General features: G+C 55.6%; 1 protein-coding gene across 2 annotated transcripts; it reads left to right on the plus strand.

Moving 5' to 3' along the window:
- The first annotated feature begins 1,184 nt into the window (after positions 1-1,184).
- Positions 1,185-20,536, plus strand: LOC134908813 (zinc finger protein 12-like). Of its 2 annotated transcripts, XM_063914941.1 has the most exons (7): positions 1,185-1,323; positions 4,848-4,974; positions 8,605-8,706; positions 8,784-8,951; positions 9,121-9,234; positions 13,932-14,743; positions 18,673-18,758. In XM_063914941.1, exons 1-6 carry the CDS (start codon positions 1,297-1,299, stop codon positions 14,483-14,485), a joined length of 1,092 nt encoding a protein of 363 aa, XP_063771011.1. In that variant the 5' UTR covers positions 1,185-1,296; the 3' UTR covers positions 14,486-14,743; positions 18,673-18,758. The 2 variants fall into 2 exon arrangements, with proteins under 2 accessions (XP_063771011.1, XP_063771010.1); XM_063914940.1 differs by lacking the exon at positions 13,932-14,743 and having other exon boundaries at positions 1,189-1,323; positions 18,673-20,536.
- The last annotated feature ends 1,219 nt before the right edge of the window (positions 20,537-21,755 follow it).

Genomic DNA, 21,755 nt, shown 5'->3' on the forward strand with positions numbered 1-21,755 from the left:
TTAGTAAATTTACCCCCTTGTGTTTGCTCAATCGGTGCTGCAGAGTCATCCGCACTCTCCCGCCCGTTTGGGAGCTTTGGTATAATCCCCATGGTCCTTACGGAGTCCCCAGCATCCTCTAGGACGTAAGAGAAAATAAGATTTTAAACCTACCGGTAAATCTTTTTCTCCTAGTCCGTAGTGGATGCTGGGCGCCTGTCCCAGTGCGGACTACTTCTGCAAGGCTTGTATATAGTTATTGCTTACATAAGGGTTATGTTACAGTTTTCATCAGTCTCAAACTGATGCTGTTTTGTTTCATACTGTTAACTGGTTAGTATATTCCATGTTATACGGTGTGGATGGTGTGGGCTGGTATGTATCTCGCCCTTAGATTAACAAAAATCCTTTCCTCGTACCGTCCGTCTCCTCTGGGCACAGTTCTCTGAGGTCTGGAGGAGGGGCATAGAGGGAGGAGCCAGTGCACACCCATCTAAAGTCTTTAGAGTGCCCATGTCTCCTGCGGAGCCGTATATACCCCATGGTCCTTACGGAGTCCCCAGCATCCTCTACGTACTAGGAGAAAAAGATTTACCGGTAGGTTTAAAATCTTATTTTCCGCCTAGCGACAATAGGTCTATTTAAAAAAAACATCATGGCATGGGGGAGGGGCTGTTAACCGCTTCAGTGCTGCCGCGGCCGTTGTATTCATGCGGGTCGGGAATATCGAATAATGTAACCACCTTTATGTGATAACAGGGCTCTTGCGGGAATACAGTCTGTTTCGTTCAGGCGAGGCGGCGCAGTAGACCGGAGGCGCCTCTCCTCACTGCAAGGAGCGCAGTGACCGCGGCAGCCGCCACTTATATACACGACGCGTGGCTGCACGCACGGCAGGCCTAGCAGCACACACATTCCCCATTCTATTTACACTTTTATTATTAATAACATTTATTATTATTATTATTAATAACAGAGTCACTGGGCCCCAGCAGCGCAGAATAGGGAACTGGAGCGCCCCCTGTACACACATGTGCCCTGTGTCAGTGCCCTGCTCAGGGGAGAGCCACAGTAAATACATCCAGATCTACTCCGGGCACGCATGCGCAGAGGCAATCACAAGGTCGTTGGAAACGCATGCGTGCAGAGAATTGGCCGCCGCGCTCCGGGCACGCATGCGCAGTGAAACCCTCCCGCCCTACTTCGGGCACGCATGCGCGGTGAGTGGGAGCCGGGCTGTGGGGAGCGGAAGTGGCCACCTCCAGTGGGACCGGAAGAAGCCACCGGGAGCCGCTGTGTGTGAGCCGCTGCTGTGAGATGGCCGAGGAGGAGATCAGAGACCCGGTAACGGCGGCATGCTGCTGCTGCTGCGGGGACTGCAGGGCTCAGCATGCCCCTGTGGCTGGCAGATGGGGCCTGCTGGGAGTTGTAGTGCTGCCCCATGCACGCAGACACACATCTCTCTATCTGTCTATGGAGCACAGAGCTGTGTATGTGTCCTGCACCCTGATACACACAGGGGGGTCAGCAGTCTGATCCCCGCTGTGCCCAGTGCTGGTGCCGGAGAGCGGGCAGCCTGGCGACACTTCATCACATACCGGGTAACCTGGGTCAGCAGCCCACTATGGATAAGGCGCATGCTGGGGGTACGGCGGTTCCTGGGGTGAGATGCGGGTGGCAGGGATATGGTGGGTCCTGGGGTGTGAAGCAGGTGCTGGGGGTACGGCGGTTCCTGGGGTTTGATGCGGGTGGCAGGGATATTGTGGGTCCTGGGGTGTGAAGCAGGTGCTGGGGGTACGGCGGTTCCTGGGGTGTGATGCGGGTGGCGGGAATATGGCGGTTCCTGGGGTGTGATGCAGGTGCTGGGGATACAGCGGGTCCTGGGGTGTGATGCGGGTGGCAGGGATATGGCGGTTCCTGGGGTGGGATGTGGGTGGCAGGGATATGGTGGTTACTGGGGTGTGATGCGGGTGGCAGGGATATGGCGGTTCCTGGGGTGGGATGTGGGTGGCAGGAATATGGTGGTTACTGGGGTGTGACGTGGGTGGTGGGGATATGGGGGTTCCTGGGGTGTGTCGCAGATGGTGGAGATACGGCGGGTCCTGGGGTGTGATGCAGGTGCTGGGGTTACGGCGGGTCCTGGGGTGTGATGCGGGTGGCGGGAATATGGCGGTTCCTGGGGTGGGATGTGGGTGGCAGGGATATGGCGGGTCCTGGTGTGTGATGCAGATGATGGAGATATGGCGGTTCCTGGGGTGTGACGCGGGTGACGGGAATATGGCGGTTCCTGGGGTGTGAAGCAGGTGCTGGGGATACGGCGGGTCCCGGGGTGTGATGCAGATGATGGAGATATGGCGGGTCCTGGGGTGTGACGCGGGTGGCGGGAATATGGCGGTTCCTGGGGTGTGAAGCAGGTGCTGGGGGTACGGCGGTTCCTGGGGTGTGATGTGGGTGGCAGGGATATTGTGGGTCCTGGGGTGTGAAGCAGGTGCTGGGGATACGGCGGTTCCTGGGGTGTGATGCGGGTGGCGGGAATATGGCGGTTCCTGGGGTGTGATGCAGGTGCTGGGGATACAGCGGGTCCTGGGGTGTGATGCGGGTGGCAGGGATATGGCGGTTCCTGGGGTGGAATGTGGGTGGCAGGGATATGGTGGTTACTGGGGTGTGATGCGGGTGGCAGGGATATGGCGGTTCCTGGGGTGGGATGTGGGTGGTAGGAATATGGTGGTTACTGGGGTGTGACGTGGGTGGCGGGGATATGGGGGTCGCAGATGGTGGACGCAGATGGTGGAGATACGGCGGGTCCTGGGGTGTGATGCAGGTGCTGGGGTTACGGCGGGTCCTGGGGTGTGATGCGGGTGGCGGGAATATGGCGGTTCCTGGGGTGGGATGTGGGTGGCAGGGATACGGCGGGTCCTGGGGTGTGATGCAGATGATGGAGATATGGCGGTTCCTGGGGTGTGACGCGGGTGATGGGAATATGGCGGTTCCTGGGGTGTGAAGCAGGTGCTGGGGATACGGCGGGTCCCGGGGTGTGATGCAGATGATGGAGATATGGCGGGTCATGGGGTGTGACGCGGGTGGCGGGAATATGGCGGTTCCTGGGGTGTGATGCAGGTGCTGGGGATACGGCGGTTCCTGGGGTGTGATGTGGGTGGCAGGGATATGGCGGTTCCTGGGGTGGGATGTGGGTGCTGGGGATACAGCGGGTCCTGGGGTGTGATGCGGGTAGCGGGAATATGGCGGTTCCTGGGGTGTGATGCAGGTGCTGGGGATATGGCGGGTTCAGGGGTGTGATGCGGGTGCTAGGATACGGCGGGTCCTGGGGTGTGATGCAGATGATGGAGATATGGCGGTTCCTGGGGTGTGACGCGGGTGACGGGAATATAACGGTTCCTGGGGTATGAAGCAGGTGCTGGGGATACGGCGGGTCCCGGGGTGTGATGCAGATGATGGAGATATGGCGGGTCCTGGGGTGTGATGCGGGTGGCGGGGATATGGCGGTTCCTGGGGTGTGATGCAGGTGCTGGGGATATGGCGGGTCCAGGGGTGTGATGCGGGTGCTGGGGATACGGCGGGTCCTGGGGTGTGATGCAGATGATGGAGATATGGCGGTTCCTGGGGTGTGACGCGGGTGACGGGAATATAACGGTTCCTGGGGTATGAAGCAGGTGCTGGGGATACGGCGGGTCCCGGGGTGTGATGCAGATGATGGAGATATGGCGGGTCCTGGGGTGTGACGCGGGTGGCGGGAATATGGCGGTTCCTGGGGTGTGAAGCAGGTGCTGGGGATACGGCGGGTCCCGGGGTGTGATGCAGATTATGGAGATATGGCGGGTCCTGGGGTGTGACGCGGGTGGCGGGAATATGGCGGTTCCTGGGGTGTGAAGCAGGTGCTGGGGATACGGCGGGTCCCGGGGTGTGATGCAGATTATTGAGATACTGCGGGTCCCGGCGTGTGATGGAGATATGGCGGGTCCTGGGGTGTGATGCGGGTGGCGGGGATATGGCGGTTCCTGGGGTGTGATGCAGGTGCTGGGGATACGGCGGGTCCTGGGGTGTGATGCAGATGATGGAGATACGGCGGGTCCTGGGGTGTGATGCGGGTGGCGGGGATATGGCGGGTCCTGGGGTGTGATGCGGGTGGCGGGGATATGGCGGTTCCTGAGGTGTGATGCGGGTGGCGGGGATATGGCGGTTCCTGGGGTGTTATGCCGGTGGCGGGGATATAGCGGTTCCTGGGGTGTGATGCAGATGATGGAGATACGGCGGGTCCTGGGGTGTAACGCAGGTAGTGGGGACATGCTGCTGTCTCCATGTCCTCACCCCACCATCTGCATAGTGTAACTGATCATGTGATCTGTGTCCAATCATTTACTTGTCCCGTCCTGTGCACACTTGGCGTCTCACCCAGCAGATAGCAGTGGGGTACGGACAGGCCATATGTATAATGACACCATACCAGCTGCTCCCTGACTCAGATTACCTGTAATGTGATGCAGCGATGTCTCCTGCTCTCCTTCCATCATCCAGTACCCGCCTACACCCACAGTGATGTGCCTGCTGCCCCCACCTGCCTGTGCCACTCTCTAACAATTCCCCTGTGCAGCCGTCTCGCCAAACGTCATTTCCGTCATACCACGCCATGTACCCATCGTGTCATTAGACCTGTCCCTCCTTATACCGAGCCAGGCAGCCCACATCTGCTGCAGAACATCTCCTGGTGGGCGTAACAGTGAGGCCACTCAGTGTGTATATAAGTAGCAGATACCCCATCACAGCTGTATATATGCCCGTATCATCTACCCCCCCCCCCACCTCCGCCATTCCTTTCCTCTCATCCTGATTGGCGTTCTCTGTATTTTCAGGGCACGGTGACCTTTAACGATGTGGCCGTCTGCTTCTCCATGCGTGAGTGGGAGCTGCTGGCGGACTGGCAGAGGAAGCTGTACCGTAACGTCATGAAAGAGATCCACGGGGCGCTCAAAGCCCTCGGTGAGTCTCCATGTGCTGAGGAGGTCCATTATCTGTGCCACACCCAGGAACCAACCATCCCCCGACCTATGTTACCTCTCTGCCCGCTGCCACCCTCTGTTCCCCCACACCCAGGAACCAACCATCCCCCGACCAATTTACCTCTCTACCTGCTGCCATCCTCTGTTCCCCCACACCCAGGAACCAACCATCCCCCGACCTATGTTACCTCTCTGCCCGCTGCCACCCTCTGTTCCCCCACACCCAGGAACCAACCATCCCCCGACCTATGTTACCTCTCTGCCCGCTGCCACCCTCTGTTCCCCCACACCCAGGAACCAACCATCCCCCGACCTATGTTACCTCTCTGCCCGCTGCCACCCTCTGTTCCCCCACACCCAGGAACCAACCATACCCCGACCTATGTTACCTCTCTGCCCGCTGCCACCCTCTGTTCTCCCACACCCAGGAACCAACCATACCCCGACCTATGTTACCTCTCTGCCCGCTGCCACCCTCTGTTCTCCCACACCCAGGAACCAACCATCCCCCGACCTATGTTACCTCTCTGCCCGCTGCCACCCTCTGTTCCCCCACACCCAGGAACCAACCATCCCCCAACCTATGTTACCTCTCTGCCCGCTGCCACCCTCTGTTCCCCCACACCCAGGAACCAACCATCCCCCGACCTATGTTACCTCTCTGCCCGCTGCCACCCTCTGTTCCCCCACACCCAGGAACCAACCATACCCTGACCTATGTTACCTCTCTGCCCGCTGCCACCCTCTGTTCCCCCACACCCAGGAACCAACCATCCCCCGACCTATGTTACCTCTCTGCCCGCTGCCACCCTCTGTTCCCCCACACCCAGGAACCAACCATACCCTGACCTATGTTACCTCTCTGCCCGCTGCCACCCTCTGTTCCCCCACACCCAGGAACCAACCATACCCTGACCTATGTTACCTCTCTGCCCGCTGCCACCCTCTGTTCCCCCACACCCAGGAACCAACCATCCCCCGACCTATGTTACCTCTCTGCCCGCTGCCACCCTCTGTTCCCCCACACCCAGGAACCAACCATCCCCCGACCTATGTTACCTCTCTGCCCGCTGCCACCCTCTGTTCCCCCACACCCAGGAACCAACCATACCCCGACCTATGTTACCTCTCTGCCTGCTGCCACCCTCTGTTCCCCCACACCCAGGAACCAACCATCCCCCGACCTATGTTACCTCTCTGCCCGCTGCCACCCTCTGTTCCCCCACACCCAGGAACCAACCATCCCCCGACCTATGTTACCTCTCTGCCCGCTGCCACCCTCTGTTCCCCCACACCCAGGAACCAACCATCCCCCGACCTATGTTACCTCTCTGCCCGCTGCCACCCTCTGTTCCCCCACACCCAGGAACCAACCATACCCTGACCTATGTTACCTCTCTGCCCGCTGCCACCCTCTGTTCCCCCACACCCAGGAACCAACCATCCCCCGACCTATGTTACCTCTCTGCCCGCTGCCACCCTCTGTTCTCCCACACCCAGGAACCAACCATCCCCCGACCTATGTTACCTCTCTGCCCGCTGCCACCCTCTGTTCTCCCACACCCAGGAACCAACCATCCCCCGACCTATGTTACCTCTCTGCCCGCTGCCACCCTCTGTTCTCCCACACCCAGGAACCAACCATCCCCCGACCTATGTTACCTCTCTGCCCGCTGCCACCCTCTGTTCCCCCACACCCAGGAACCAACCATACCCCGACCTATGTTACCTCTCTGCCCGCTGCCACCCTCTGTTCTCCCACACCCAGGAACCAACCATACCCCGACCTATGTTACCTCTCTGCCCGCTGCCACCCTCTGTTCCCCCACACCCAGGAACCAACCATCCCCCGACCTATGTTACCTCTCTGCCCGCTGCCACCCTCTGTTCCCCCACACCCAGGAACCAACCATAACCCGACCTATGTTACCTCTCTGCCCGCTGCCACCCTCTGTTCCGCCACACCCAGGAACCAACCATAACCCGACCTATGTTACCTCTCTGCCCGCTGCCACCCTCTGTTCCCCCACACCCAGGAACCAACCATACCCCGACCTAATGTTACCTCTCTGCCCGCTGCCACCCTCTGTTCCCCCACACCCAGGAACCAACCATACCCCGACCTAATGTTACCTCTCTGCCCGCTGCCACCCTCTGTTCCCCCACACCCAGGAACCAACCATACCCCGACCTATGTTACCTCTCTGCCCGCTGCCACCCTCTGTTCCCCCACACCCAGGAACCAACCATACCCCGACCTATGTTACCTCTCTGCCCGCTGCCACCCTCTGTTCCCCCACACCCAGGAACCAACCATCCCCCGACCTATGTTACCTCTCTGCCCGCTGCCAACCTCTGTTCCCCCACACCCAGGAACCAACCATACCCCGACCTATGTTACCTCTCTGCCCGCTGCCACCCTCTGTTCCCCCACACCCAGGAACCAACCATACCCTGACCTATGTTACCTCTCTGCCCGCTGCCACCCTCTGTTCCCCCACACCCAGGAACCAACCATCCCCCGACCTATGTTACCTCTCTGCCCGCTGCCACCCTCTGTTCTCCCACACCCAGGAACCAACCATACCCCGACCTATGTTACCTCTCTGCCCGCTGCCACCCTCTGTTCCCCCACACCCAGGAACCAACCATACCCCGACCTATGTTACCTTGCTCCCCGCTGCCACCCTCTGTTCCCCCACACCCAGGAACCAACCATCCCCCGACCTATGTTACCTCTCTGCCCGCTGCCACCCTCTGTTCCCCCACACCCAGGAACCAACCATACCCCGACCTATGTTACCTCTCTGCCCGCTGCACCCTCTGTTCCCCCACACCCAGGAAACAACCATCCCCCGACCTATGTTACCTCTCTGCCCGCTGCCACCCTCTGTTCCTCCACACCCAGGAACCAACCATACCCCGACCTATGTTACCTCTCTGCCCGCTGCCACCCTCTGTTCCTCCACACCCAGGAACCAACCATCCCCCGACCTATGTTACCTCTCTGCCCGCTGCCACCCTCTGTTCCTCCACACCCAGGAACCAACCATACCCCGACCTATGTTACCTCTCTGCCCGCTGCACCCTCTGTTCCCCCACACCCAGGAACCAACCATCCCCCGACCTATGTTACCTCTCTGCCCGCTGCCACCCTCTGTTCCCCCACACCCAGGAACCAACCATACCCCGACCTATGTTACCTCTCTGCCCGCTGCCACCCTCTGTTCCCCCACACCCAGGAACCAACCATACCCCGACCTATGTTACCTCTCTGCCCGCTGCCACCCTCTGTTCTCCCACACCCAGGAACCAACCATACCCTGACCTATGTTACCTCTCTGCCCGCTGCCACCCTCTGTTCCCCCACACCCAGGAACCAACCATCCTCCGACCTATGTTACCTCTCTGCCCGCTGCCACCCTCTGTTCCCAGTCACTGCTGGTTCTGGTTTCCAGCAGGATGTCCGGTGTGCGTTGTGGAATCCTCTCCCCTCTGATGTATAAGGGAGCGTTGCTAGTGGCGCTCTCATTTACAGCAGTTAGATCTCATCTTGCGTTCTCCAGTGGTTGATATCTAATTTCCGTCATGTGTTTCCTCTCTGCGGCAGGGTACGAGATTGCAAACCCCGGGATCCTGGTGCGCATCCAGCAGACGGAGGAGCCTTGTTACAGCCCGGGCAACGCGTGTAAGGAGGAGCTATCCACGGATGGTACGGGAGGGCGGGCGGTGCGTTCCCCGTCTCTCTGACCCTCTATCGCCCTACTTACAGGAGTCTGGTTATTGCAGGTTGGAGGGTGCGTATGGACGATCCAGGAGAGAACGCGGACCACCCCGTGACCCGGCTTCCACCTATCAAGCCCGACATCTTACTGCGGGTGAAAACGGAGTCTGTGACCAACGAGCGGAGCTGCCAGACGTCTGCGCCGAAGGTGGATGTGGAGCGCGCAGATTCCAGTGCGTAATCGCGTTCCCGCTGTCTGTTATCAATGTGATGTCTGTCCCCCCCCCCCCCCCCCCCCCCGCATAGAGGGGTCCGGCATCATACTGCGATATGTAATATGGGGAATGCGCTTCTATTGGATAACTGTGAATATAATATCTCTTCTTGTCTCTGCTCGTCCAGGCAGCGCAGTGTTTAATCCGGAGCTGGCCCTGTGGATAAAGCAGGAAGATGGCGTGGTCGCCGCGGACCCCAGCTCCCTGCTGAGAGAGGAGCCTCCACTGCCGCCCGTGGAAGGTGTGTGAGTTGTATTGTAGGAGCTGTTGTGTTACCTGTCCTGTGTTGTTACATGCAGCCGCAATGATATGGAGTGTCACTAAGCAGACCTGGAGACAAAAGAGAAGGAGCACAGGGGACATGTATAGTGACAAGGGAGGAACAGAAGGGCGGAGGGTCCTGCCCCTGAGAGCTTACCTACTGGGGGGTTATCAGGTGAAGGATAAAGTGGTTAGAATAGCAAGTCAAGAATGGAGAGGTGAGTGGGGGGCTCTGATGGTATGTTATCATGCACCAGGGAGACTGATAGTCTGCAGGGATTTCAGGATGGAGAGGTGAGTGAGGGGCTCTGATGGTGGATTATCTTGCACCAGGGAGACTGATAGAGAGTCTGCAGGGAGATCAGGATGGAGAGGTGAGTGGTGGGCTCTGATGGTATGTTATCATACACCAGGTAGACTGGTAGAGAGTCTGCAAGGAGTTCAGGATGGAGAGGTGAGTGGGGGGCTCTGATGGTATGTTATCATACACCAGGGAGACTGATAGAGAGTCTGCAGGGATTTCAGGATGGAGAGGTGAGTGGGGGGCTCTGATGGTATGTTAGTGCACCAGGGAGACTGATAGAGAGTCTGCAAGGAGTTCAGGATGGAGAGGTGAGTGGGGGGCTCTGATGGTGGGTTATCATACACCAGGGAGACTGATAGAGAGTCTGCAAGGAGTTCAGGATGGAGAGGTGAGTGGGGGCTCTGATGGTATGTTATCATACACCAGGGAGACTGATAGAGAGTCTGCAGGGAGATCAGTATGGAGAGGTGAGTGGGGGGCTCTGATGGTATGTTATCATACACCAGGGAGACTGATAGAAAGTCTGCAGGGAGATCAGGATGGAGAGGTGAGTGGGGGGCTCTGATGGTGTGTTATACACCAGGAGACTGATAGAAAGTCTGCAGGGAGATCAGGATGGAGAGGTGAGTGGGGGGCTCTGATGGTATGTTATCATACACCAGGGAGACTGATAGAAAGTCTGCAGGGAGATCAGGATGGAGAGGTGAGTGGGGGGCTCTGATGGTGTGTTATACACCAGGAGACTGATAGAAAGTCTGCAGGGAGATCAGGATGGAGAGGTGAGTGGGGGGCTCTGATGGTATGTTATCATACACCAGGGAGACTGATAGAAAGTCTGCAGGGAGATCAGGATGGAGAGGTGAGTGGGGGGCTCTGATGGTGTGTTATACACCAGGAGACTGATAGAAAGTCTGCAGGGAGATCAGGATGGAGAGGTGAGTGGGGGGCTCTGGTGGTATGTTATCATACACCAGGGAGACTGATAGTCTGCAGGGATTTCAGGATGGAGATGTGAGTGGGGGGCTCTGATGGTATGTTATCATACACAAGGGAGACTGATAGAGAGTCTGCAGGGAGATCAGGATGGAGAGGTGAGTGGGGGCTCTGATGGTATGTTATCATACACCAGGGAGACTGATAGAGAGTCTGCAGGGAGATCAGGATGGAGAGGTGAGTGAGGGGCTCTGATGGTGTGTTATACACCAGGGAGACTGATAGAGAGTCTGCAGGGAGATCAGGATGGAGAGGTGAGTGGGGGGCTCTGATGGTATGTTATCATACACCAGGGAGACTGATAGAGAGTCTGCAAGGAGTTCAGGATGGTGAGGTGAGTGGGGGGTTCTGATGGTGGGTTATCATACACCAGGGAGACTGATAGTCTGCAGGGATTTCAGGATGGAGAGATGAGTGGGGGGCTCTGATGGTGGGTTATCATGCACCAGGGAGGCTGATAGAGAGTCTGCAGGGAGATCAGGATGGAGAGGTGAGTGGGGGGCTCTGATGGTATGTTATCATACACCAGGGAGACTGATAGAGAGTCTGCAGGGAGATCAGGATGGAGAGGTGAGTGAGGGGCTCTGATGGTATGTTATCATACACCAGGGAGACTGATAGAGAGTCTGCAGGGAGATCAGGATGGAGAGGTGAGTGAGGGGCTCTGATGGTATGTTAGTGCACCAGGGAGACTGATAGAGAGTCTGCAAGGAGTTCAGGATGGTGAGGTGAGTGGTGGGCTCTGATGGTATGTTATCATACACCAGGGAGACTGATAGAGAGTCTGCAGGGAGATCAGGATGGAGAGGTGAGTGGTGGGCTCTGATGGTGTGTTATCATACACCAGGGAGACTGATAGAGAGTCTGCAGGGAGATCAGGATGGAGAGGTGAGTAGGGGGCTCTGATGGTGTGTTATCATGCACCAGGGAGACTGATAGAGAGTCTGCAGGGATTTCAGGATGGAGAGGTGAGTGGGGGCTCTGATGGTATGTTAGTGCACCAGGGAGATTGATAGAGAGTCTGCAGGGAGATCAGGATGGAGAGGTGAGTGGGGGGCTCTGATGGTGGGTTATCATACACCAGGGAGACTGATAGTCTGCAGGGAGTTCAGGATGGAGAGGTGAGTGGGGGCTCTGATGGTATGTTAGTGCACCAGAGAGTCTGATAGAGAGTCTGCAGGGAGTTCAGGATGGAGAGGTGAGTGGGGGACTCTGATGGTATGTTATCATGCACCAGGGAGACTGATAGAGAGTCTGCAGGGAGATCAGGATGGAGAGGTGCGTGGGGGGCTCTGATGGTATGTTATCATACACCAGGGAGACTGATAGAGAGTCTGCAGGGAGATCAGGATGGAGAGGTGCGTGGGGGGCTCTGATGGTGTGTTATACACTATGGAGACTGATAGAGAGTCTGCAGGGAGATCAGGATGGAGAGGTGAGTGGGGGGCTCTGATGGTGTGTTAGTGCACTAGAGAGTCTGCAGGGAGTTCAGGATGGAGATGTGAGTGGGGGGCTCTGATGGTATGTTAGTGCACCAGGGAGACTGATAGAGAGTCTGCAGGGAGATCAAGATGGAGAGGTGAGTGGGGGGCTCTGATGGTATGTTATCATGCACCAGGGAGACTGATAGAGAGTCTGCAGGGAGATCAGGATGGAGAGGTGAGTGGGGGGCTCTGATGGTATGTTAGTGCACCAGAGAGTCTGATAGAGAGTCTGCAAGGAGTTCAGGATGGAGAGGTGAGTGGGGGGCTCTGATGGTGGGTTATCATACACCAGGGAGACTGATAGTCTGCAGGGAGATCAGGATGGAGAGGTGAGTGGGGGGCTCTGATGGTATGTTATCATACACCAGGGAGACTGATAGAGAGTCTGCAGGAAGATCAGGATGGACTGAAGAGAGGAAAGGTGAGTGTGGGTGAGAGGAGGAGGAGGTTACAGTATTGGAGGCAGGGAATGGTGAGTGCGTGGGGGAGCATCTCAGTGTCATCGGGGTGTGAAAGGACCTGATGCTGGGGGATGTGGAAATGGCAGGAGTGGGAGATACTGTGAATGTGAAGGATGCAGGGTGGCACCCAGCTAGCGGACCTTGTCCCACGGTATGGCTATTGGGAGTAGGAGGAGAGGAATGTGGGGTCAGAGCTGGACCATCCTCTGCTTGGTGGCACATGGGATACGAAATATAACGCAGCAATTAAAGAGTCAAATGCGGGTTTCTTAAGGATGTGTGGGAGGAGGACAATTGGAAGAGAGGGACAGGTAGAAGCAAAGAAGATGGGAGAAAATAGGATTGGGTTGACCATCGATGGTGGTATCTGTGATTAACCCTTGGTGGCCAGCAATTGTTGGGAGCACGATGGGAGCCTGCCTGATCCAGGGTTGGGGCTTAGAGATACGGAGCAATGCTAAGCTCCGTGCTACCGTGCGTGTGTGACGGGGTATCCCTGACGGGAAGCCATCCATAGGATCTTCACCATCTATGGCAAGACCTTCCGTTACGAACCATGGATGGTTGTTAAGCATCAATGGTCAATGGCCATCCCTAGAATGTAGTGGAGATGGCAAGCAGATGGTGAGATGAAGACAGGAGGAAGAGAAGGAGAGGAGGGAGGGAGAAAATGTCCTTGCAGATGGTGACCTCCTATACAGTACAGTATGGAGAGCCAGTAGCGTCGTGGAGGCGGAGCCACCTGGAGTATCCTCTATCCTCGCCGCGTGTCCGCCCCCCAACCGGATCACGTGGCACGTTGCACTATGGTGAATGAATCACACCATACATTGGAATAATATATTATTCTAGTATTACTGAGAGTAGCTTGGAACACTTCTATTAGTATATAACAGACCAGTCACAGCACATAGTAATAGTGACATTGCACAGCAGGGGGCGCACTGCTCTTCACATCTCTCTCTGTGTTTCTGTAGTCTGCCAGCATGCCAAGGTTAATGTGTGTGTGCCAGCTGTACCCAGTGAGCGTGTATGGTGGGTGTGAGCGGGTCACATTGTGTACGGAGGGTGTGAACGGGTCACATTGTATATGGGGGGTGAATGGGTTACTCTGTGGTGGTTACTCCGTGGCCGGTGGCGTGGGGGGTGTCAGACACTCTCCGGGGATTGGTGGGATTCCTGTGTTATTATATGAGTGGTATAGCCAGGCTCGGCGGCTGTAGACGGACGGCGGCCAGGTCTGTGATGATAGTGCGGCTGCGTTTGTGGGGCGGGGCCGCTGAGGGTCATTGGGTCATATTTGACACTGGGAAGAACTGGTTTCCTGTCACTGCCGGTGCTGGGTTCTAGCTTGTCCTCAGCTTTTGGATGGGATGGATCCAGATTCTCCTCCGGCTCACAGACCTGTAACCTGGTTCATTCCTGTCCCTTCCAGCACCGAGCCAGCCCGCCTGCACTGGAGGGACCCAGCCGCCAGAGACCGAGACACCGCCCAAGACCTCCCGCGAGAAGCTGACCGTCCACAAGCGCAACGGGCTGAAGCTGAGAGACAAGATCATGGTCCTCTGTGCCTACGAGAATAACGAGTCGGTGGGGTCCCTGGCCACGCAGTTCGGCGTCAGCCGCGCCCAGATCGTGCAGATCATCAAGCGCAGGGAAGAGCTGCTGAGCGCCCTGCAGAACAACGTCAGCGGAGACCGCATCAGGCGGCGGCGGCGGACTACCAACGACCGGCTGAACTCTGCCGTGTGGGAGTGGCTGCTCTCCGTCCGCGACACCGACGTCACCTTGTCCGGCCGCATCGTCCGGGAGAAGGCCCTGCAGATCGCCCAAGACCTGGGCATCCGAGACTTTAAAGCCTCCAACGGCTGGCTGGACAGCTTCAAGAAAGCCCACAACATCCACCGCAGCTTCTTCCCCGCAGCCGGATTAGGAGAGGACCGCTCTGATGACTGGCTGTCCGGCGTCGGTGCTGTGGATGACCGATAACGAGCGCACGAGACCTGCTCTCAGTAGCTGGACTGGACTGAGGGTGGCAGGAGACCACCATATTTATTATAGATAGGTTCATTTTTATTATTTCTAGTTTAGTCCATTACGGGTCCTGTGCCGGCCACAACTGCAGTACAGGTATACAGTGTTACACACGAGCCGCAGGGAAAGGGCAGGGCCCTCCGCATCCAGTCTGTGGCTGCATGGTATCCCCTGTATGTGCTGAAAGCAGAGTGGGCGGCCTGGCTGTATGAGGTGAGCATTGCATGGGGATGAGGATGGCGTGACGCTGCTCTGTGAGCTGTGTAATACCTGGTTTCATTGTGTGTGTGTATGAAATAACATTAGTAGAAGCAATTGTTTCTGTATGTTGTCCACGTATGTCCCGCAGCCACGTTTCAGTATGTTGTCCCACAGCCATGTTTCAGTATGTTGTCCCACAGCCACGTTTCAGTATGTTGTCCCACAGCCACGTTTCAGTATGTTGTCCCACAGCCACGTTTCAGTATGTTGTCCCACAGCCACGTTTCAGTATGTTGTCCCACAGCCATGTTTCAGTATGTTGTCCCACAGCCACGTTTCAGTATGTTGTCCCACAGCCACGTTTCAGTATGTTGTCCCACAGCCACGTTTCAGTATGTTGTCCCACGTATATCCCGCAGCCACGTTACAGTGTGTTGTCCCGCAGCCACGTTTCAGTATATTGTCCCACGTATGTCCTGCAGCCTGTTTCAGTATGTTCCATGTATGTCCTGTAGCCACGTTTCAGTATGTTCCATGCATGACCCGCAGCCACGTTTGGGCATGTTGTCCCACGTATGACCCGCAGCCACGTTTAAGTATGTTCCACGTATGTTCAACAGCCACGTTTCAGTATGTTCCATGTATGTCCTGCAGCCACGTTTTAGTACGTTCCATGTATGTCCTGCAGCCACGTTTACTACAGATGGGTCCACGGTTAACTTGACTAGTTTTCTGCGCCTAGGCACAACATGATTTATTAGCATAAACCCTTCATCTATTGTTCTCAGCTGCAATACAATACAGAGAACAATACAGCAGGGGATTAAGTCCGACTGGCTAGTCTCAGTTTATCCTATTAAAGGTCAAGATAAATGTGGACCCATCTGTACGTTCCATGTATGTCCTGCAGCCACGTTTTAGTACATTCCATGTATGTCCTGCAGCCACGTTTATCTGTCCCTAGTTGTTTTCTTAATTTGATTTTGTTAAATGTGCAAAATAAACCTGAAAGTGGCTGTTGTATAAATGTGACATGACCTTCAGCACTTCATGGGCTTCCATCCACATGTGCCTCCGAACATAAAGGCTCAGCAGACGTAGAGGTTAGCCGCTGACAAGCCACTGAGTCTGTTTTGCATATTTAAGAAAAGCAATATACCACAAGTTACACAGGTAGGAATGGGGCCCAGCGGGCTGCAGGCTTCCCGGTATCCATCCGGCGTTCCGTGCGCTGTACATGTGTGCCGTCTGACTGCTGACAGATCTGCGTGTCGCCCGGGGCAGGAGGTGTAGTTATTTAGGTATACATGTGTATAGAAGTGACTTAGTAGCATTATTACTCTGCTGTATACAGTACACTACAGAACGGAGAATATCCGCTCCTGTCTGCTGTGAGCTTACACTCTAATTTCCCTGTAGCCCCAGGGGACACAGCGTCACCTCAGTAACTATTCCTTCTGTGTGACAATGACACACACGTCACTACTAGTCCTTCGGTGTGGCCCCCTTCCCCCCAGGCATAGCTCTGTGCTGTCCCAGTTATATCTTCTGTCCTTTATAAACTGGGCTTTTCCCCCAGTCATGTCCAGTTGCCCCCTGTCGGGCTTCATTCCCACTGGAAGCTCTACGAGGAGATGCAGGGATTCTGGGGAAGAGAGAGCAAACAATGGAACTGAATGAACTGGTGAGCTCTGCCTCATTACATAAGCCAGTTAAAGTCCCGGGACAGTATTCCGAGTATTCCCTTTAGTGTTCCCACCCCTTACACCGCACACAGGAGCGTGACGTAGCGGCTCGGTTTCATCCACTGCAAGGCTATAGGTGCATGACCCTTTTACATAATAATAATAATTGTATGGAGATGTGTCCTCGTACACCGACCATCAGCGCGAGACGCCCGCCGCAGCTGAGCTGCTCCGAGAGGAAATTGTGCAGACACCGTGAAACCCCCCTCACAGTGCCCTAGGGGCGAGAGGAAAATCTGCAGCGCTTCCTATGCAGACTCAGTCGCACACCGATGTATAAATGTCACACATCCAATGAATCGTTGTGTAACAAAGTAGTTTTGTCGCTCCCAGTTATATTTATGTGAATGAGGCGCACCTTTCCGGTGAGAAAGGCGCTTTACAGAGAGAGCTTGCAATCTATTAGCCCTATGCACTAAGCCTCGGAGAGAGATGAAGCACCAACCAACCAGCTTCTGTCATTTTTCAAAGTCTGTGACATGACAGCAAAGATCTGATTGGCTGGTGTTTTATTCCCGCCCACTTGATCTTTCTCGCGCAGGCTTAGTACATAGGGGTCTATTCCTTATCACATTTTCAAAAACATATACACTAAGCTTTGTTTCATAGTTCTTTTGGGAAGGAGACAATTAACCCTTTAACCGAGAATGTTTCCCCACAAAAAAATCTGTCAAATTGTTTTTTTTTTTCTAAATAAAGTGAATAATGTATTTTTGAAAATATATTTAAATAGTTTATTTTGAAAATAATATAATACTACATAGGCTCAGGGTGACCCTGCTATGTCCCTCAGTGTAGCAGTAATATAGAACAGAAGGGTGACCCGGGTTCCAGCAGATATGAATGAGGGGCCATGATGTGCGCTGGCTCAGGGTGACCCCTCTTTCACCCTTAGTGTAGCAGTAATATAGAACAGAAGGGTGACCCGGGATCCAGCAGATATGAATGAGGGGCCATGATGTGCGCTGGCTCAGGGTGACCCCTCTTTCACCCTCAGTGTAGCAGTAATATAGAACAGAAGGGTGACCCGGGTTCCAGCAGATATGAATGAGGGGCCATGATGTGCGCTGGCTCAGGGTGACCCCTCTTTCGCCCTTAGTGTAGCAGTAATATAGAACAGAAGGGTGACCCGGGATCCAGCAGATATGAATGAGGGGCCATGATGTGCGCTGGCTCAGGGTGACCCCTCTTTCACCCTCAGTGTAGCAGTAATATAGAACAGAAGGGTGACCCGGGTTCCAGCAGATATGAATGAGGGGCCATGATTTGCACTGGCTCAGGCTGACCCCTCTTTCACCCTCAGTGTAGCAGTAATATAGAACAGAAGGGTGACCCGGGTTCCAGCAGATATGAATGAGGGGCCATGATGTGCGCTGGCTCGGGGTGACCCCTCTTTCACCCTCAGTGTAGCAGTAATATAGAACAGAAGGGTGACCCGGGTTCCAGCAGATATGAATGAGGGGCCATGATGTGCGCTGGCTCAGGGTGACCCCTCTTTCACCCTCAGTGTAGCAGTAATATAGAACATAATGGTGACCGGGTTCCAGCAGATATGAATGAGGGGCCCAATGGGTGCTGGCTCAGGGTGATCCTGCTATGATCCTCCATGTAGCAGTGATGTAGAAGATAAGATGACCCAGGACCTGGCAGATATGAGGGGGGCCATGATGGGCACTGGCTCAGGGTGACCCCGCTCCGTGTAGCAGTGATGTAGATCATAAGATGACACGGCCCCCGGTAGATGTGAGTGATGGGCTCTGCCTCAGGGTGACCCAGCTACAATCCTCTGTGTAGCAGTGATGTAGAACACAAGGGTGACCCGGGCCCAGGCAGATATTGGTGAGGGGCCCTGATGGGCACTGGCTCAGGTTGACCCTGTTATGACCCTCTGACCTGGCAGATATTAGTGAGGGGCCCTGGTAGGAGCTGGCTCAGGGTGACCCTACTATGATACTCCATGTAGCAGTGGTATAGAACATTAGGGTGACCTGGGCCCCGGCAGATATGTGTGCGGGGCCCTGGTAGGAGCTGGCTCAGGGTGACCCTATTAGGATCCTCCGTGTAGCTGTAATGTAGGACATAAGGGTGATTCCGCTCCGTGTAGCAATAATGTAGATTTGCCACACAATCCTGGTTCTGCTCTTGTCTCTGTATCTTTCTCAGCCATACTAAATCTCCCGCTTTCCCCCCACACAGATGTCCTCCCACACGGCCAGCCCATAGAAGCCAGTCAGCCGCTACCGGAGGTGGTGGTGGGGAACCTGTTGCGGTACTTTGATGAGGAGAAAGAGAAGCATGCTCGGCTGGGGGGAACATTGCCGTGTCTCCATGTTCAGCAGCCGCCATTGGTCACCACGGAAGAGGGCGCCCATCTCTTCGCTATAGACTGGGGGCTCCCCGTTGTTGCCGGCAGTTTCCAGGAAGGTCTGGCCACCGCCATGGATGGGGTCAAACAGTATAAATGTCCATATTGCGAGAAGAGTTTCTTGCGCAGCACACAGCTGAGGGAGCACCAGAGGACGCACACCGGGGAGCGACCCTACCAGTGCCTGAGGTGTCCCAAGAGCTTCAGTCGCAGCACCCAGCTGAAGGACCACCAGCGCACCCACACCGGGGAGAGGCCCTTCCAGTGCACAGAGTGTGGCAAGACCTTCACACACAGCTCCAACCTCATCCACCACCGCCGGACCCACACCGGGGAGAAACCCCACAAGTGCAACATGTGCCCCAAGAGCTTCAGCCAAAATTCCGACCTCAACAGGCACCAGCGCACCCACATGGCCGGGGACCGGCCCCACCAGTGCACGCGCTGTGACCGGACGTTCATATATAAGTCCCAGCTACGCATGCACAGCCGAGTACACGTGGTAGAGGACATCCTGCAGGGTGTGGAGAGAGGAGGCGGGGCGGCGGATGGAGCCTGGAGCGGCCAGCCTCTGTGACCTTCCCTCCACTCCTGAGCGGGCAGCTACCCCTCTGGCTGCTACTTGTCATGTGCACCTTTCACCTCCTCCCGGTACAGCCGGCTGTTTTGCATTCATGAGAACGCAACCTTTCAGGTCACGGAGCGACTCCTGCCACAGTGATGTCTCTAGGATCCAGCGACTCATTAGGATAAACATTGTCTAAGGTTACAAAATGGCTGCCTCCATTGTCTAGGAGTCTGGAACTCCGAGTAGAACACTACAGTGCTGGTCCCAGAGGGAACCGACGAACAGACTCAATGCAACAAGCCCACTGCTCTCTGTTCCCGGGGACCGGGCCACATTGTAACGACAGCCGAGCGTTGGATCTGTACCTGTACGTTGTCCTGTAACTGGGACCATATTTCGGAGCTCCACTCCTGGAGCTGGGTTCCTGTCACTCTGTATTTCCTACCCAGCCCCAGGAGGGGCAGTCCACATCTACAGGAGGGGGTAAATAGACTGAACCAAGCTCCACAGGAGCTGCTGGCGGAATGCCTTGGAGATTATGTATGAAATCCTTCCCCCAGATTCTCTGCCGTGGTGCACGGCGTTCTCGGAGCACCCGGGAGTCTCAGCGGGAGGGTTCCCTTCCCTTTCATTAGGGAGTATGGGCAGTGCGACTGTGGCCCTCTGTTATACGCTGTAAAGGAGTAATGTGTATTGTCATCATGTGACCGGTGCAGTGTACACACCTGCTGTCTGATAATGCCCCCTTGCTCTCGTGTACATCAGTGCAGGGTCCCAGGTCACTGCCAGACTCTACCAAGAGGCCGGCTGGCTGCGCTGGGACTTACAGTTCCACAGCTGGGCGTCACTGGCTGAGTGAGCAGTGTAAATGAGTAGCGCTGTATTTGTCCGTTACACGGCTAATACCTCCGCACCGGCCGCCACAGATACAGGTAGAATTACACCCGCCGGGAGTGAATTCATGTAGCTTTGCACTTTGTGACACAACTATGTAAAGGCACATTACTAATGTGGTGATAAACCCTCCTCGCGACAGGTGACGCATCAGGACCGTTGCCGTGTAATGACGTGACAGTGACGTGTTCAGTGTGTAATAACACTATAAGATATTAAAGTATTAAACCATGGCTGATGTGCTGCCCTTGTGTGCGTACTATTGTATAACCTGCGCTACAGACTTTGCTGTGTTACCATGCTACGCAGCTTGCTGTAGAACTACAAGTTCCATCGTGCCCTGCCAGAGTCAGAGGTTGGCTGAGTATATAGTATGAGTTTGCACATATCTAGTATTGTATAGGAATAATGCACCACCGTAAGTTACCTATAGGGTGAAAGGGCGCCGTCATCGGACAGGTGAGCCTGGAAACTGGAGAAAGAGGATACACCGGGAGACGGCTGGTCGTCAGGTGAGATGTCTGACCGTGTACAGACAACTAGACGCCGACCAAGCGTTTTACATTCTCTGATTGTTCTTACATACGTGTCAGTGGACCCATGTCTCCGTTCCGGCACACAGATGCTACCAGGAGCAGTGTGGTGTACGGTCATGGAGCTGTACACATGTATCCTCGCACAGCGAGCGTCTGCATCCACATACGGAGGGGAGGACACAAGACGTATCTGAGATACTCCGGATGGTGGTTGTGCGTCGTCTTTTTCTTTTTCATCCACTAGGGGTCACTGGAGTACTCTTGGGATATGGACGGCTTCCGCAGGAACAGGGCACTGAATATTTAAATTTAGAACACTCCACCCCTCCATATCCCAGAGTACCTCAGTGTTTTTTCTGTGCTCATCGTAGCAACAGTCTTGTGTGGCTCGTCCACACTTCTTTTGAATATATTTTTATTTTTATTATATTTTTGATTTTTGAATTTTTTCCGCATCCCTTCCCCCCTTCCAAAAGGCGAGGGTACGGGATAGTGGAAACTGCTACAAGCAGCTGTGGCGTGTCGGTCCTCTCTAAAAGAGCACCCTCACAGCCAGAGCAGACATCCTGCAGAAAAGGCTGGACGGTGCTTACAGAGAAGCCCCGTCATAGCCTCACCACAGGCGTCCAGGTATGTTGGGGGACGGGGCGGTCAGCTCACGCTGCCGCCCCGCTGTGTGGGGACACTTTCTGAGAGTGGCAATATAAGCCGCCCGCCGCAATGTAAGCCGCCCGCCGCCGCTGCTCAGAGCCACGCCGCCCGCAGGTCTTTTATTCATAGAGCCGCTTCAACGGCTCTATGGAGCGCGCTCCCCCGGCTCCCGCTGTCCGTTCCCCGGCGCCCGCTGGCCGTCCTCCGGCTCCCGCTATCCGGCTCCCGCTGGCCGTTCCCCGGCTCCCGCTCCCCGGCCCTTTTA

This window comes from Pseudophryne corroboree, chromosome 4 (genome assembly GCF_028390025.1).
Source record: "Pseudophryne corroboree isolate aPseCor3 chromosome 4, aPseCor3.hap2, whole genome shotgun sequence".
Classification (NCBI taxonomy): Eukaryota; Metazoa; Chordata; class Amphibia; order Anura; family Myobatrachidae; genus Pseudophryne; species Pseudophryne corroboree.

Coding starts and splice junctions, on each gene's coding strand:
- LOC134908813 (XM_063914940.1), top strand. CDS start 1,297: ATGGCCGAGGAGGAGATCAGAGACCCG. Junction 1,324..4,847: donor AGGAGGAGATCAGAGACCCG/GTAACGGCGGCA, acceptor CTGTATTTTCAG/GGCACGGTGACCTTTAACGA. Junction 8,707..8,783: donor GGAGGAGCTATCCACGGATG/GTACGGGAGGGC, acceptor TGGTTATTGCAG/GTTGGAGGGTGCGTATGGAC.